Source organism: Ovis aries, chromosome 3, assembly GCF_016772045.2.
Source record: "Ovis aries strain OAR_USU_Benz2616 breed Rambouillet chromosome 3, ARS-UI_Ramb_v3.0, whole genome shotgun sequence".
NCBI lineage: Eukaryota > Metazoa > Chordata > Mammalia > Artiodactyla > Bovidae > Ovis > Ovis aries.
The window spans coordinates 202,839,889-202,857,729 of NC_056056.1; the positions used below are offsets into that span (position 1 = coordinate 202,839,889).

Below are 17,841 nucleotides of genomic sequence, written 5' to 3' on the forward strand. Positions count from 1 at the left end.
TCTTTTTCATTATAGGATAAGTAATTGTAAGATATTGCATATATCTTACATATATATCGGCCATACAGTAGGTCCTTATTGTTTTATATATAGTACTGTGTATCTGTTAATCCCAAATTCCTAATTTATCCCTCCTCCTCCTTTCCCCTTTGGTAACCATGAATTTGTTTTCTATGTCTGTGAATCTATTTCTGGGGGTTTTTTAACTTAAAAATTTTTTATTGATAATTCCATTTCACTTATTGGATTAAAGTCAGTTTATTTTACTTGTTTTATTAATTTTTGTTGTAGTTGCTTTACAGTGTTGTTTTTATTTTATATTGGAGTATAGTTGATTTACAGTGTTGCATTAGTTTCTGCTGTACAGCAAAGTGATTCACTGATACATATGTTTATTCTGTTTCAGATTCTTTTCCCATATAGGTTGTTACAGAATACTGAGTACAGTTCCCTGTGCTACACAGTAGGACCTTGTTGTTTGTCTATCTTGTATATAGTAGTTTGCATCTGCTAGTCCCAACCTCATTTATCCCGCCCCATCCCACCATTCCTCTTTGATAACCGTTAAAGTTTGTTGTCTGACTCTGCTTTTGTTTGTCAACATGTTCATCTGTATCTTTTTTTAGATTCTACATATAACTGTTATCATATGATAATTGTCTTTTTCTGTCTGACTTACTAGAAGCAGCTTCTTTAAAAGTATTGCTTTAAATACTAATCAACCCTAATGAGTCATGGAATTAGGATTCACCTATAATTTGAAGAATATGTGATTTTAGTTCTGCAGGAAAATGACCCCCAGAAATGCTGGGCCCTGGTGACGAGTGCATGTGTAATGTATCTGGCTTCAGGATTGTGACGCCAGTCTGGAAGCTTGAGAACATCATCTGGTTTCAGCGGCAGGCAGTCGCTAGAGCAGTTCCAGCTATTTGCCCACAGCAGGTAGACATGAGATGAAGGGGGTTTTGAATGAATACTCTCTGTTCTGTTTCCCTGTGATCTCTCCCAAAGAACAGTCTCTTTAAGGAGACTATGTTCTGCTAGTAGGACCCTGAGTGTGCTAGACAGACCTTGGCTAGGATAAAGTAAAGAAAAGAAAGAAAGTGAAGTTGCTCAGTCGTGTCCGACTCTTTGTGACCCGTGGACTGTAGCCCGCCAAGCTCCTCCAACCATGGGATTCTCCATGGCTAGGATAACGAGGCAGCAAAAAGGTAGATGCGAAGAGTTATAAGGTAGAGAGATTGGAGGGGCACACTGTGACCCTTGTGTTCTTGAGAAGAACGGATTTATGAGCTGTTCATCCGTTCAGATTCATTTAAACTTCTGGGCTATCTGATTCTGCAGGCAGATGCACTGTACTTGAATGACCCTTTAAAAATTAGTAGAAATTGGGCACAGGACTCCAGTGACACCTCCAGACAGCAACATTTTCCTTAATCACAAGTATGATGGTTGTTTTCAAGGGCTCTTGAATCAGCTTCTGTGTTGAAGCTCAGGTTCTGCTTACTACCTATTAACCAGCAAATTATTCTCAAACCCCAGCATCTCTGTTTTTAAAATGGGGTGAAATAAATGTCTACCTGTATTATGGTTCTCTGGGAAAAACAGAACTGATAGGACATAGATGACAGATAGATGGATAGATGACAATATGTTAAGAAATTGGCTCTTGTGAGTAAGGGGGTTGGCAAGCTGGAAGTTTGTATGGTGGGCCAGCAGTCTGGAAAATCAGGTAGCTGCTGTAGTTTTGAGTTTGAAATCTGTAGGGCAGGCTATTAGGCAGAATTAATGCTACAACCTTGAGGCAGAATTTCTTCTTAGGGAAACCATTTTTTGCTCTTAAGGCCTTTAACCAATTAGATAACCATATTATCAAAGATAATCTTTAAGTCAATTGATTGCAGATCAAAGGGCAACTACAAAATACCTTCACTACAACACCTAGACTACTGTTTAATTAAGTAACTGAGTGCTCCAGCCTAATAGAATTATTGTAGTAATAAAATGAGCCCAAATCCATGTCAATCATTCATTCAGTGCATTACTAAACACATGGGAAGCCTTCAAAAAAGGTTTATTGTTATTTCAATTTAGTCATTGCTAACCCAATGGATGTTTCCATTTTCAACTTATTTAGTACCTATTGCTATGTGCTAACTCTTGTAGAAACAGGTTTTTAATACCATTCTCAGATTGTGGCATTATTTTCCTTCTATAACTGTTTTTTTTTTTTTTTTTTAGCCTTGCTAGGATTTTGCACACTGAAGGTGGAAAGAATTGGGAGAAGGAACTTGAATGGAAAGCAGGGAGGTGGCAGAGCTACTTCTATTCACTCACCCCAAAGGGGATTTTTTCCGCCATAGAACTATTTCTTAAGAAAGTACTTGTGTGTGTGCTCAGTCGTGTCTGACTTTTTGCAACCCTGTGGACTGTAGCCTTCCAGGTTCCTAAATCCATGGGATTTTTCAGGCAAGAATACTGGAGTGGGTTGCCACTTCCTCCTCCTTCGGGACCCAGGGACAGAACCTGAGTATCCTATGTCTCTTGCATTGCAGGCAGATTCTTTACCGCTGAGCCACCAGGGAAGCTCTATTTCTTAATAAGTCATGGTCTAAATTCAGGTTATGAGAACACTTGAGAATGTAGACTTTCATCATCATTCTTGAGTTGGGATTTCCACATATACAACAGAAAGAACTGACAGAGGGAAATTAGTTTCAACTGTTATTCATTGTAGTAGAATATGAAAAACCCCTGAAACAGGACTTAAGGCGCTCTTGGCCATAGTTAATTGTAGGCAACTGTAGATAAAAACATGTAACCATTGTATATTTTCAGTGGAACTGTAAGTGAATCACACTGTAATTAGAAAAACAAATTTAAATGAAATCAAGTGAAATTTAAGGTGTTGTTTTTTTGTTTTTGTTTTTTAAGCTATTTAGTAACTGGAGTGAAAGGGCAAAAAAACACAGTGAAAAGCCAGAGACTGAAACTTATCAACACCAATATTGTAAGGAACTTTTAGGTTTAATTTGAAGAAAAATTTAAACCAGCAAAATGATTTGTGGCTTTTTTTTTAAGAAAAGATATTTGAGTATGTATACTATTGGAAGGACAAAGGGGCAAAATACTAAAAGAATATGTTTTGTGGTATAAAGGAACTCTGAACTAAACAAGACCACACATTAAAACTCAGTGTAATACCACAGACTAGGTAGAGATCTCTAGTAGCATCTGTTTCTGTTCTGTTTATCTGTCACACCTTCTGGAAGGTGAGACTTTGCCCTTTGGCAGCCAGGATTGCCCACAGGCTGGATGGACCACAGGCTGGAGGGATGGCATTCACCACCTGGCCTCAGGGAACTGCTGATGATCTTAGTGTGATTGTCCCAACCTGGCTTCACCCATCCCAGAATAAATTCCACACACTAAAGTTGACTCTCCTCTCCCTAGTCATCCTCATAGGAGATTGAAGTATATTAACCAGAAGCTAATGTATTCGTTTACAAGGGGGTATAGTCCTTTCCAATGACCAGAAAGCTTAGATGACTTATTCAGGGCACATTCTTACTAATTTTGGAATTACTGGGAACCTGGAGGTATAACTGTAAGTTGCTTGATGAATAAGGGATCTGAAAAAAAGAGGAGTGTGGTCATTGTTTTTGTTTACTGTTATTTTGAAAGATATTTGAAACTAGCCTATTTTTATAAACTATGAAATCTGCATTTATATGGAAAAAAATGAAAAAATTATATTAGTTATTATTGCATATGTTTGTGGCTCAGTTTTTAGTTGTGTCCGACTCTTTGCAGCCCCATGGATTGTAACCTGTTAGGCTCCTTTGTCCATGGAATTTTCCAGGCAAGAATACTGGGGTGGGTTGCCATTTCCTACTTCAGGGGATTTTCCTGACCTAGGGATAGAACCTGCATCTCTTAGGTCTCCTTCATTGGCAGGTGGGTTCTTTACCACTAGCGCCACCTGGGAAGCCCCTATTAGTGCATATTACCCCCAAATTTGGCAGATTAAAATAATAGACATTGTTTAATCTCATAACTTCTTGGGTCAGGAGTCTGGACATAGCTTTGATTCCCAAGGCTGTCGTTTGATTCCCAAGGCTGCAATCAGTGTTGGCCAGGGCTAGGGTCTCATCTGAAGGTTCAGTGGATGTAGAATCTTGCTTCCAAGCTCATGTGACTGATCTTGGAATTCAGTTCATTAAGGGCCTGAGGTTTGAGGGACATCATTATTTACTTTTCATCATAAACCCTATAGCTTTTGTGAAATAAGTAAGCATGGTCTTTATTCCATTGAAGTGACAAAATCCAGAATTCACTATGGGTTTCTGGCCTGTTGATTCTGCACACAAGAAGTAGAAATAATCCGAACTATTATCCAAGGCTACCTAGTGGAGACGCAGGTGTCATCATTTCTAGTATGCTGACTTGATTGGGTTTAGGGCTGTAAAGTGCTTGTCAGACATTATTTTCCTCTCAGGAAAGGGGCACTGAGGCACAGCAGGATTGAACTGGGCTCTGCTGGATCTCAGAATATTTTCGCTGCTCAAATATTTACCCTCTTGCAGAGTCAAAATAGTGCAAAGCCACAGCTTATTATCAAACTGCAGCCTAACCCTCAGCCCAGGAGCAGTGTCACAGTTGGTAAATTAGTTCTATCACTTTGACCCTAAGGCTTGCTTTAAAGAAAGAATTCAGCTGATTTGCCTCCTAGTCATTTCCAGAATTCAGCTGGGTATTTCTCTGCAACCCAGAACAGTTTCTGAGTCACAACCATCATCCATCTGTCTTGAAAGCTGAATCTGATATGGACACCAAGCTGCCTACAGACTTAGAGTCCTTTTAAGCTCCATGTGTCCTCCAGTCATATAGTTTGGGGGCCTCAAATGTGCCTGCTCTGATCAGGGCCATTCCAGCCTACACCAGGCCTTTTTCAGTGGTGTGGTAAAAACCCACTCTGGCAGGGGAGGGAAATCCCTGATTTCTGTGGTGTCGATATTCCCAGAGTTACGGATTAAAAGCTGCCCACCTGATGTCACTCAGCATGCAGTGAGGTTGGATGCACACTACTGGCTTTCCTCTGGGGCCAGCAACACACCAGCCGCAGCACACAGTTGTTTTGCACATTTTATAAAAGGTACCCTCCTTTTATAAAGAGAAATTAAGAAAGACTCCTCTCTGGGCAGACCTACACCACCTGTATGCCCTGGTGAGCAATGGCAGGTACCCTTTCCTGCACACGTGGCTTATTGAAGAGGTGATTTTAGGCCCATCACTTCTTCAACTGCGTGCCCTTGTGCAGTCCACATTCAGCAGCAGTCCTGGCTTCAATCCATGATACTCTATGATTAAGTCAAGTGGATGGAATAAGGGAAAAATGAACCAGGTTACCTAGCAGCCTGAAAACCTGCTTTATGCAGGTGGTTACTGCCAGGTGGAACATTAATTGTTTTTTAGTCTCATCAGTTTAGTCGCTCAGTCGTGTCCAACTCTTTGCAACCCCATGGACTACAGCACACCATAAAGGCTATTATTGCTAAAAAGAACTTCCAGCTACACCATTCCAGGGATAGACATAATGATATAACTAAAAAGGCTTCAGAAACATAATACATACAACACTACATATTTAGATTCTAGTCCATTAAATATGTTTATCTTTAACGAATGACATTTTAACAACAGTCAAACCCAGTCACACTTAATGTAGTTCTTTACTAAAGAAGCAGTTTCTCATAACTCTATTTAGCCTATCAATTACTCTGGAAAGTCATCCCCTTTTTTATAGATGAGGAAACAGTCTGAGAGATTAAATAATTCAAGGTGACTCAGAAAATGGATTCAAGACCAGTTCTGCCTAAATCTCTTTTTACTATGCTTATACAGACACACCCCAGTACTATGAAACAGACAACCTGAGATAGCTGTGAAGATATTTTATTTTTCATAAAAATATAATTGTACAATGCTCTTCAGAAAAAGGATGCCTTCAATGCCCCCAAATACCATGTGGTTTAGAAGTAAATTTCCTCTCTTTTAAAACTAAAAGTGTAATTGATAATATGCAACTGATTTTCTGATATATCACATTTATGTTTTTCATTTTTATTAGCCTTTAACTAAAGTGAGACCAGTTTAAATCTATACTTTTTATAATGAGACAAATCAAGCCTACTACAATTCAAAGATGATAAAATGCTAAATGGTGATGCTGATAAATACTGTCAATTAGCTGGTAAAGAGTGATATGAATTTGCTGCAGCAAGATAAGATTCTGATTCATATATATTAGAAAGATTTTAGATAAAATAGAAAAAAATTTAAGAACGTCAACTATATCCTAAAATTTGACCTAGTCAAACTTATTCCATGTTATACTCAGTTGCTCTAATACACAGCAGGTCTGTGCTAAATTAATGACAGAATATGACAGGCCTAAATACATAAATATATTTCCCTCCTTACCTTCCTTTGGGAAAAAGGAAAAGTGCTCTGTCTACTCAGAGGGGCCTGAGCTCACTGACTCCCCCCTCTTTTGTTCTCTTTCCGTCTGTCTGTTGTCCTTACAGGTAAGTAAGAGATGCCAGGATTTCAGCTTGCTGCCCCCTAACTGGAATGGGGCAAGAAATGCTCCAGCTGTCTTCATCAGTGATGTTTATTAACATGCTTCAGGTGGCCCAGGCGTGCAGCCTGCACAGTACCCAAAGCAACTGGAGCAATCTTATTTAAGACCAACGAACTTTCTCTTGGTTTGATCTACTGCAAGATACCAAATAGACCAGTTTCAGAATAAACTCAAAGAAATTATAATTTACTTTCACCCAAAATTATACATCCTCTCAGTTCAGTGAGGACAAAGTCAGTGCTCTTTCTTGTGAAGGGCAGCAGGGGAACAGCTTAAAGGAGCCAGTAATTTAAAATCACAACCAGAGAAGAAACACTTGGAGCACAATGGAGACATCCCATAGAAGAGCCACATTCATTTGGAATGTTTGCTTTGAAAACAACTCTTCTGGGGAATTCAAAAGGTACTGAACAAAGCAACAGAGAGTTAAGTCTTGGGTTGTTTTGCAAAATAAAAATATACATTTGAGTAGACCAGATGGCAAAAACATAACCCATTACAATCTGAACACTGTATTTAAAACACTTATATTCTGAATATTAACTATCTATATTTATGATCCAAAAAAGACATTAAATACTCTTAAACCCCTAGTCCTCCAGAACAGAGAGACCCAACAGACTGGGCTAGTGGTTTATCAGCTGTCACAAAGGACTGGACTTGGGATCTGAGTCTGTGACCTACGCACAAGAGAGCTTTAGAACTCAGGGAGGCACTTAATTCCAACGCATGGCCTCAGAGAAGGGACGGAAGTACCTTGTCACCTGAAACTATGTGGTCCGTCTCATGTTCCACCTCACAGACAAGCTAGACTAGAATGCCTCCTCCTAAACTATTTTGTGACAAAACACATTTCATTTGGAAACCAAATGTTTGCTTCATCAAAGCAAAGAACAATTACAATTTAGCAGCAACGGAGACCACAACCTCCTTATTTAACTATGCGAAAGAAAAGAGAGAGTATTAAAGTGTCTCAGTGGGGACGTCAAAAGATTCCCAGGTCTGAGTGTATCATATGAGTGTGATTCCTCAACCATCATTCCATTTGGTAGCCAGGAAGAAAGCAAAGGCAGCTGTGATGGGAATCGGAGAAAACGCCTCTGCCCTCGCCCCTCCCACCAGGCCCCGGCTGGCAGTGCTGGGTAAGACTCTGGCTCCACTGCTTCACTCCGGAGCGGAGGCAGGGCCAGGGCCGAACCGGATGCACACCCGCAGTGTATTTCTCTCTGGCTCAGAATACATTCATAAGGAAACTCAAGTTAGGGAAGAAACTAAGTGTTCTGGTTATAGCTAAAGCCATTTGACCCACCAGCAATGTGTCCCTCATTTGGTTCTGGATCTCCTGAGGCAGAAACACCCATCTCAGCAGCTAATTTCATCCCACTGTCTTTAGAAAAATTCTCCAAATTAGTTGACTACACAACGAAATGTGTGTGAACATTCACTCCTGCCCTCCCTCATATACATATAGAAACACATACAATAGAAACACAGACATACATACATACATACATACTCTGGGTTGTCAAGATGATAGATGCTGCTGAAATGCCTAACAGGTTATTTCTTGTTTCAAAATAAAAAGTTTGACTGATTATTCTCCAAGTATGGATCAGGCCCTAATAAACTTGTATAAATACAGTTTGAAAAGACAGCAATTAAAGTTTTAAATAGAAGCTATTTTAAGGACTTTCTCAATGGATTTTGTTAATGTGTACATTATTTAAAACAGGCATATCATTATGGATTACAAAAATAGAAATGTATATATTTGTTACTATATATTCACAGCTTATGCTGGAATGGCTCACAGGAGAAGTCATGGTTCATGCAGAAAATAAACATGACTCAAGTAAATATAAAGAAATCAGATTAGGTCCATAAAAGGCTGAGGACTTAGTAGTCAGTCATCAGCCCATTTGGTTTCTCTTTGTAGGGCAATCAAAAACATGAAAGGAAATGACACCCACACACACATACAAATACAATTACATGAAGTACATGGAAAGAATATAAATTAACCAGTAAAGCAATGTGGAGTTGAGGTGCAAAAATACAATCTTCACTCACTCTTTCTTTTCTTGTGCTTTCAAGCATTGCAACGTGGCAATACCAACCAGAACGAGTCTGAATGTCTGTAAATTTTCTAAGTGTTGAAAATCAAAGCAAAATTCTTTGAGATCTATGATCACACATTTTGGTAGAAACTGCAGATTTACAGAGATGACTGGGCAGTAGGTAGAAAATGGAGCCAAGAAGCACAATCTTGCCTATTCATCCTCCATAGGGTCAGAGTATTGGCTTCAGTCACTGACTCATCATTTTATATGATCTTCACCCTGAAAAGTAAAGTTAGTAATATAAGAATGTTTTTAAAGATAAAGAGGTTTGGTTAACCTGTTTTAAAATGAATTTTTTAAAACTTAGTATCTACAGGATGACTATTTTTAAGTATAGACTGAAAGAAAACTGAACTGAGTGGTTTTTTTCCCATTAATTCCATTTAGATTAAGGCAAATATTACTTCATATAATAAAAGTGATCAAAAAGCCAATCCTTCAATTTCATAAAAAATCCTAAAAATAATTTTATTTATTTATTTTTGGCTATGCTGGGTCTATGTTACTGTGTGGGCTTTTCTCTAGTTGTGGTGAGCAGGGGCTATTCTTTGTTGCAGTGCACAAGAGTCTCATTATGGTAGCTTCTCTTGGGGAGCATGGGCTCTGCGGAGATCGGGCTTTAGCAACTGCGGCTCCTGGGCTCCAGAGCACAGGCTCAACAGTTACAGCCCAGAGGCTAAGTTACTCCACAGTATGTGGGATCTTCTCAGATCAGGGATTGAACGTGTGTCTCAGATTCTTTACCAGTGAGCCACCAGAGAGGCTCTCATAACAATTGTTTAAAAGGATAAAAAATTTATAACATTTCCTTATAAAAAACAATCACAACGATGAAGAAATCAACACATGACACCTTCATTCTAAAATACAGCCTCATCAACAAATGGTGCTGAGACAACTGTATCTTCACATGCAAAAGAATCAAGCTGGACTTCTATCTTATACCACATATAAATATTAACTCAATAGATCAATGATATGTAAGACCTAAAAGCATAAAGCTCTTAGAAGAAAACGTTGGGGCAAATTTTCACAACCTTGGATTTGGCAGTGAATTGTTAGAATGGGTACCCAAAGCATAAACAACAAAATTAAAAATAGATAAAATGGGCTTCCTCAAAATTAAAGTCTTTTGTGCACCAAAGGACACTATCAAGAAAGTGAAAAGACAACCTATAGTATAGGAGAAATATCTATAATCATATATCTGATAAAGGTCTAGAATCCAGAATATAAAAAGACTTCCTACAACTGAACAACAAAATGAAAAACAACTCAACTAAAACATGGGCAAGGGACATTTTAAACAGACACTTTTTTCAAAGATATACAAATGGCCAGCAAGCACATGAAAAGTTGCTCAGCATCTTTAAGGAAAAATGGAAATCAAAACCACCATCAGATGCCACTTCACCAGGAAGGCTACATTTTTCAAAAATGGAAAATAAAAAGTGTTGACAAGATGCAGAGAAATGGGAAACTTCATACACTGTGGTGGTAATGTAAAACATTTCAGCTGCTGTGGGAAATAATTTGTAGTTCTTCTAAAAAATACAGAATTACCATATAACCCGGCAGTTCCGCTTCTGTATACACCCAAAACAACTGAAAACGGGCACTCACATGTATACTTATACACGCATGTTTATAGTGTCACTGTCTGCAACAGCCAAAGGTAGAAACAAATATCTATCAATGGATAAATGGATAAATAAACTTCGGTATACATGTGTAAGAGAATATTATGCAGTCATAAAATGGAGTGAGATACTGATACATGCTACAAAGTGGATGAACCTTGAAGACATTATGCTAGGTCATTCAAGAAGCCAGACACAAAAAAGTCACACACTGTATAAGTCCATTTATACAGAATATCCTAGAACAGGTAAATCCATAGAGACAGAAGGCAGATTCATAGTTACCAGGGCCTGGAGGGAGGGTGATAGCCAGTAACCACTAATGAGTTCAGAGTTTTGTTTTGGGGCGATACAATGTTTTCTAAATAGACAGAGGTGGTTGCTGTACAACACTGCGAAAATCCCAAATGCCTCTCAACTGTTACTTTAGGATGATTAATTTTATGTTATGTGAATTTCTCCCTAAATAACTAAAAAAAAATCCTTATGGTGATAGGCTACTGAAAAGATAGAGCCTGAGCTAGGTGAGGACAGATTCTACCACTATAGCGGTGTGACCCTGGGCACCTTACCAAGCTCCTGTACTATTTCTTTATCTATAAAATAATAAGTACAGTTATACTTAACACAGTGATTGGAGGAAATAAGATAAATATAACTGAATGTACTTTGTAAATCAAAATCAAAATAAAAGGTATTGTTACTATTAACAATAACTAGCGGATTCCCTGGTGGTCCAGTGGTTCTAACTTGGCATTTTCACTGCTGTGGGCCTGGGTTCAATCTCTGATTGGGGAACTATGATCCCACAAGCTGTGCAGTGAGGCCAATAATAATAATGACAACTAGACCTCCTTGGTGGCTCAGTCGGTAAAGCATCTGTCTACAATGTGAGAGACCTGGGTTCGATCCCTGGGTTGCGAAGACTCCTTGGAGAAGGAAATGACAACCCACTTCAGTACTTCTTGCCTTGAAAATCCCATGGATGGAGGAGCTTGGTGCAGGCTACTATCCATGGGGTCGCAAAGAGTTGGGCATGCCTGAGTGACTTCACTTTCACTTTTCACTAGAATGGTACACTCTCATTTATCGACTAACTCTACTTTTTTAAATTGCCATGAATTTATCAGCTGCTCTTTATAGACCCCATGTATAACACATTTCAATATTTAGAATATAATGCCATTTCACTTGGTTACCAGTGTATTACAAATGACATCGCCATTTTATTTGAAAACACACAGCAAGGGAAGTGGTCAACAGAAAGCCTACTTTGAGTCACTCCTCTGAAGATAACTCTCCCGTGTACCATACTCACAGGAGTTGCTGTTAGCGTCTGTCTTCCCAGCTTTCATGTGCCTGCTTGAGTTCTGCTGAGATTTGCTCTGCTCTTCTCCAGTGAGTAGGGCCTTTATTTCAGAAGGGATTTTACCTTGGTCCATTGCCATGCACCACTGCTTGTACTGAAATATGTAAAATATAATTGAGTAAAATTCTACTAGTCAGGTAGAAAATCCTAGACAGAACAACTCCCATAACTAGAGGTCAAACTGGCTGCTGGGAACCCCACCTGCTACTGCATTCCTATTCGTGACCTAGGACATGGATGAGGCCTGCTATCTTCAGAAAGGAGGGTGAAAAACGACCACTGAATCTCCCTGTGATGTGCTGGAGTACTGCTCAGATGTAAAAGGCCCCTCTGGCTAAAATACCACCTCCCTGTGGAGTGCCACCGGAGAACGCGATAGCACCCCACTCCAGTACTCTTGCCTGGAGAATCCCATGGATGGGGGAGCCTGGTAGGCCGCAGTCCATGGGGTCGCTAAGAGTCAGACACGACTGAGCAACTTCACTTTCACTTTTCACTTTCATGCACTAGAGAAGGAAATGGCAACCCACTCCAGTGTTCTTGCCTGGAGAATCCCAGGGACGGGGGAGCCTGGTGGGCTGCTGTCTATGGGGTCACACAGAGTCGGACACGACTGAAGTGACTTAGCAGCAGCAGCAGCAGCAGAGTGCCATGCATCAAAATTCATCTCTTTGTGCTGACTGTCACATTATTATTTCCACTCCTAAAGTAAGTAAAATTGTAATTTCCTTTCTCTAGTTCATAAATATTCACTAAACATCTACTTTCTACCAAAGTGTATACTATAGACTTTGGGGGTATAAAAGATCAATCAATCCAAAGATTATGTCCTCCAGTGGCTTACACTGCAGGAGGTAAAAAATAATTTATAAGTTAAATTCAGCATATTAAAAAAAAGTCTCCTGAATAGTGTGCATCTGGAATCTCTCCATGCCCCAACTTGACCTTCTAAAAAGCTGGGGCAGCCTGTCCCCATGTTAACGATCATGTTAGTATTATCTCTCTCTTTTCCAACCTATCACCTCCTCCCCTGAGCTTACAGTACTATCGAGGTTTCCATTCTCTTGAAATCTGAATGAATGAATAAAAGCAGGCCTAATAGTATCGTACAGTGCATACTGTTACATCTTGTTATACTGCTTTTTCCACTTAGCGATATACTGTGTCTTTCCAGATCAGTACACACATATGTGCACTGTGATTTTCATGGGCTGCAAAGCGGTCCAATATATGAATGCAGTATAATATTTAACCAATCCTGACTGTTGAGCATTTGGGTTATTCTCCTTTTTGTTTCGTATCATAAATAATCCCTTAGTGAAATAAGTCACTTTCCACTCGTACCAGGAACATATAAAAACTGAGTATTTCCCTGTGTTCTAGCTAATAAATATTCTCTCTCATGCTCGTCAACTGGATAGCTGAAAACTTGTATCTTCAGGTTTTAATACAGTTTAGGTTGATTGTTTCATACATTTACTGACAGGCTTTCTTACCATTTCCAGTTCCTCTCTAAGAGCACAAATGGCTCTTTCCCGGCTGGATACCAATTCTTCCAAATACTGATACCGCAGTTTTTTCCTGGCCCGGCATTCTCTTGCACTCTGCCGGCTCCTCTCGAGTTTTGCCTTCAAGTCAATTTTGGCTGGCTTTCGACCACGTTTGCCGGGCTTCTTCACTTTACCTCCAACCACCTTCAGCAAGAGAAAGAAGTAGTCATTTTTTTTCTTAGTTCTGAGTCTAGGAAAGTGACTGTGGCTGCATATTAGCAAGGAAAACATTTACAAATAAATAAATAGACCCCACAGAACTAAGAAAGCACAATCCCATCAAATGCCTGTGATTCTTTGCTTCATATTTTTTTCTGATACTTTTCACACCAAGAATAGGGAAGAAACAGTGTATGTGCTCATTATTTCTTCTAAACTTTTTTTCATAATAAACTTTACATAGCTTTATAGTAAACTTTGGGCTTCTCTGGTGGCACAGACAGTAAAGAATCTGCCAGCAATGTGGGAGATGTGGGTTCGATCTCTAGGTTGGGAAGATCCCCTGGAGGAGGTCAGGCAACCCACTTCGGTATTCTTGCCTGCAGAATTCCCATGGACAGGGGAGCCTGGCAGGCTGTAGTCCATGGGGCTGCAAAGAGTCGGACACGACTAAGCAACTGAGCACACATTCATAGTACACTTTATGAACCATAAGCAGCTGGATAACAAAAAACTGCCATTAAATATTTTGTTCACAACTTATTTTTATTAAGAAAGTAAACAAAAATCAGTATTGAAAATTGTAAGTTCAGTATGATCTCAATCTTACAAAACAATACACAGAAGAAAGGATCTTAACCAAAGGTCAGTGAGGACTTCTCCGATTGTGACTAGAAAAAGCTTCTTTCTCATCTGTATTTTTAATTAATTATTTTCAGTATTTATAATTAGAAAATATAAAATTTCTATTTAAAATTGGGTGTATATATAAATAAGTATGTATCCTAAGCAATTTGGCTCTCAATTCCCTCTTCAAATTTGTTGAGCCCAAAGGAACACACAGGAAGACCCTGACATTTTCAGGATAATTCTCTCCTGCCATTAGAAGTCTATAATTATAACCCTGGGACTGTCTCAGGAGATTCTGCCTGCTCCCACTGGTGTCACAGACATCCTCTCAATACCCCTGCTATTTGGTTACCTGCACAGGCACGGTTTTTTGGTGACTGGCAAAGTAATCTAATCTTCTTCATTGTTTAGCTTTGGAGTTTCCCCAAGTTATTACACAAGATATAACTATGAGATAAAGGTAATGAATTTTAAAATACATGAACCTGAACTTATACATCAAATGAATTTCCTTTAAAGGAGTCACTTTGAAAGGTATCCATTTAGTCCAATGAATAAGCTTTCTTGAAAGCTGCTTTTGGAGCCAGTTTCTTATAGGCCACAACACAATGCACCATATTACTTTCAAGTAATACATTATTCTTTAAATTCCCAAGCAATCTGATTGTTCACTTTGTTTATCCAATGAGGTTCCAATGATGTCTAGTTCTTTCTGAAGATTACCCTCAGAGAATAAAAATGTCACAACTTCAGTATACTGAAAGGAATATTACTGAGGCATTAAAAGTTAAAGAGTTAAGCCGCTCAAGTCGTTTCTAACTCTTTGCGACCCCGTGGACTGTAGCCCAGCAGGCTCCTCCATCCATGGGATTCTCCAGGCAAGAATACTGGGGTGGGTTGCCATTTCCTTCTCCAGGGGATCTTCCCAACCCAAGGATCGAACCCAGGTCTCCCGCATTGCAGGCAGATGCTTTAAAGGAAAATTTAAAAGAGAAGATGAAAAACTCAAACACTGGCAAACCATTGAACTACATGTAAAAGTCTTAACTAGGTAACAAAACTTAAAGGATCAATCTTCATTTGGATATTAAAACTCTGATTTGTCTTTATGCTTGAAATCACCATTGATACTATACACCAACAATGCCCAATACCTTGCAAAGATCAGGTCATTGCTTGGTATCATGGTTTGGTCAGGAAAACCAAACTTCATTTGTGAATCAGCTACATTTACCAAATCCTGTCATAATATGACAGCTAACCATTGCATCCAGCATTTTAGAGTGACTCTGAAATGAGACTGAATACTCTGAGGCTCTTGGAAAAAAAAAATCTTTCCTTCCTACCACCATCGTAAAAGCTAACTGCTTCAGTACTACTCCCAAATTAGTTTGAACTTTTCAAAAACTGCTCTTTTAATGCTTTTCTATTCTGCATCATCACGTTTTTTAAATTTCAGTATAATAATATACATGCCTGGGAACTTGCCTGGGAACTTTCCTTCAGGGTCAAGTATACAGTTAGCAATTGCAGGGTAACTAGTTGATCCAAGTATTACTATGGGCTAAATTTAAATTATGCTTATCAACCGTACAATTTTAATAAAGTATTTTGAAATCACCCTTCATTAAAACAAAGTATATCTGCTATTGATAGTTTTTAAATAGCAATATGCTGCTAAGTCACTTCAGTTGTGTCTGACTCTGTGTGACCCCATAGATGGCAGCCCATCAGGCTCCCCCATCCCTGGGATTCTCCAGGCAAGAACACTGGAGTGGGTTGCCATTTCCTTCTCCAATGCATGAAAGTGAAAAGTGAAAGTGAAATCGCTCAGTAATGTCCAACTCTTAGAGACCCCATGGACTAGACTAACAGGCTCCTCCATCCATGGGATTTTCCAGACAAGAGTACTGGAGTGGGTCACCATTGCCTTCTCCCAAAAAGCAATATATTTACAGCCTAAACCCATGTCCTTAGTTAAATAAATGGTTATCACATCTATTCTTTATGTAATAAAATGAGTCATTGATCACACACCATTACAAACCAGTACCTTCATATATTGCTGTTTTTAATTAATTAATTCAGGAATGGAATTCAGGAATGGCACCTTTGAGAAGTCAGAAGGACATAGTGTACTGCACAAACTTCACTGATTTTTTTTTTACACAACCTTAGTATAGTCATAAAAATCAAACAAAAGGTATAACCCTTTGTTTAGTTTTCACAGAAGTAAAACATTTAAACTGCAACTATTTCCTTTTTTTTAATTAGAAAGGCACAGTAAATAAACCCAGGGTTCCTGCACTTTACATCATCTGTAAAATTACATTTAAGACCACATAACCACCACTTCTCTAGCTTAATTTTTCCTCAGTAATAAACTGAAATTTTGGCTCTTGGTGCCAGCTAAAATCTGATTAGTGTACCAGTTTTCAAGAGAGTCAAGCACATCACAGGATTATTGTAAATCTTAAGTAAAATAATGTATGAAAGCACTTTGTTTTAAAAAGGAGGCGATCATTATCATACAAACGCAGGTTAGTATAATAGTTGCCGTAACAACTGAACTTTACGTTATTTCATAAGCCGTAAACCTTGGGGGATGGATAAGGGAAGTTAATTAGAAATAAGGAACCAGGAACTAAAACTGAAATCAACCCCACGAATTCCTTAAATATGTCTGAAACAAAAGTTATTCTCATCAGTGTTTCTTAAAATTTTCATAAACTCAAAGGCAACCACATACTCTCGTTCTCTGAGGAAGCGCATTAATGTGGCTAAATAAAAGTACTAATTTTTGTGCACAACACCAACTCCAAAGAAAACTATTAAAATAACTCCCCAATTTAACTTTTTTTTCTGTTCTAATTTTACTTGTACTAACATAGGGCCACATAAAAGTTTAAACAGCTGTTTTTCAAACAGTGTACTTTATCCACCATCCACTTTACCTCCTTTTCCTCCCCAAGACACATTTGTTAGCTCAGGACAGAAGGTCCTAGGGGAAACACTCACAGGGCCTGTGTCCCTAACACTCAGCATTAAAAAAAGCAGCCTAACTAGCCAATGCTTTTTCTTGCTCTGCACAGCAAACTTACTTCACAAAGGCAGGATATTAGGGATGTTAGATTTCAGTTGCGTGTTGCATGCGCTCAGTCATGTCTGACTCTTTGCAACTTCACAGACTGTAGCCCGCCAGGCTCCTCTGTCCATGGAATTTTCCAGGCAAGAATACTGGAGTGGGTTGCCATTCCCTTCTCCAGGGGATCTTCCTGGCTCAGAGACTGAACCCACATCTCTTGTGTTGCCTGCATTGCCATGCAGATTCTTTACCACTGCGCATTCTTTACCACGTAGGGTTTCACAATGAGCTCACAATAAATGTTTAATAAATATGACAGATAAAACACAAAAGACAGACTTCCCTAGCGGTCCAGTGGTTAAGACTTCACACTTACAATGCAGGGCGTGAGGGTCTGATCCCTCGTCAGGGAACTAACATCCCACATGCCACGCAGCCAAAAAAATATATTAAAAAATAAATAAAAATTTTTAAAAAACCACAGAAGACATTCCTAAGTAACCAATGAGTCATAGAAGAGATCACAAGGGAAATCAGAAAAATACTTTGAGATGAATGAACAGGAAAATACAACATACCAAAACTTATAAGATACAGCTAAAGCAGTGCTCAGAAGTAGCTACAAACACCTAAATTAAGAAAGAT

At 38.9% G+C, this 17,841-nt stretch overlaps 2 protein-coding genes across 3 annotated transcripts in view; one reads left to right on the forward strand and one right to left on the reverse strand.

Moving 5' to 3' along the window:
* Positions 1–17,841, forward strand: part of GPR19 (G protein-coupled receptor 19) — a 90,930-nt gene that overhangs the window by 38,646 nt on the left and 34,443 nt on the right. The window lies entirely within an intron of this gene.
* The window catches only part of CREBL2 (cAMP responsive element binding protein like 2), a 29,673-nt gene continuing 17,771 nt past the window's right edge, over positions 5,940–17,841 (reverse strand). Inside the window, exons 2-4 of one of the 2 annotated variants that reach the window (XM_004006852.5) lie at positions 13,269–13,466; positions 11,722–11,866; positions 5,940–8,982 (exon numbers count right to left, since the gene is read on the reverse strand). In XM_004006852.5, coding sequence (XP_004006901.1) covers positions 8,978–8,982; positions 11,722–11,866; positions 13,269–13,466 — 348 coding nt within the window. In that variant the 3' untranslated portion in view covers positions 5,940–8,977. Of the gene's footprint in view, positions 11,867–13,268; positions 13,467–17,841 lie in introns of both variants that reach the window. The other variant, XM_060414220.1, reaches the window with a different exon arrangement.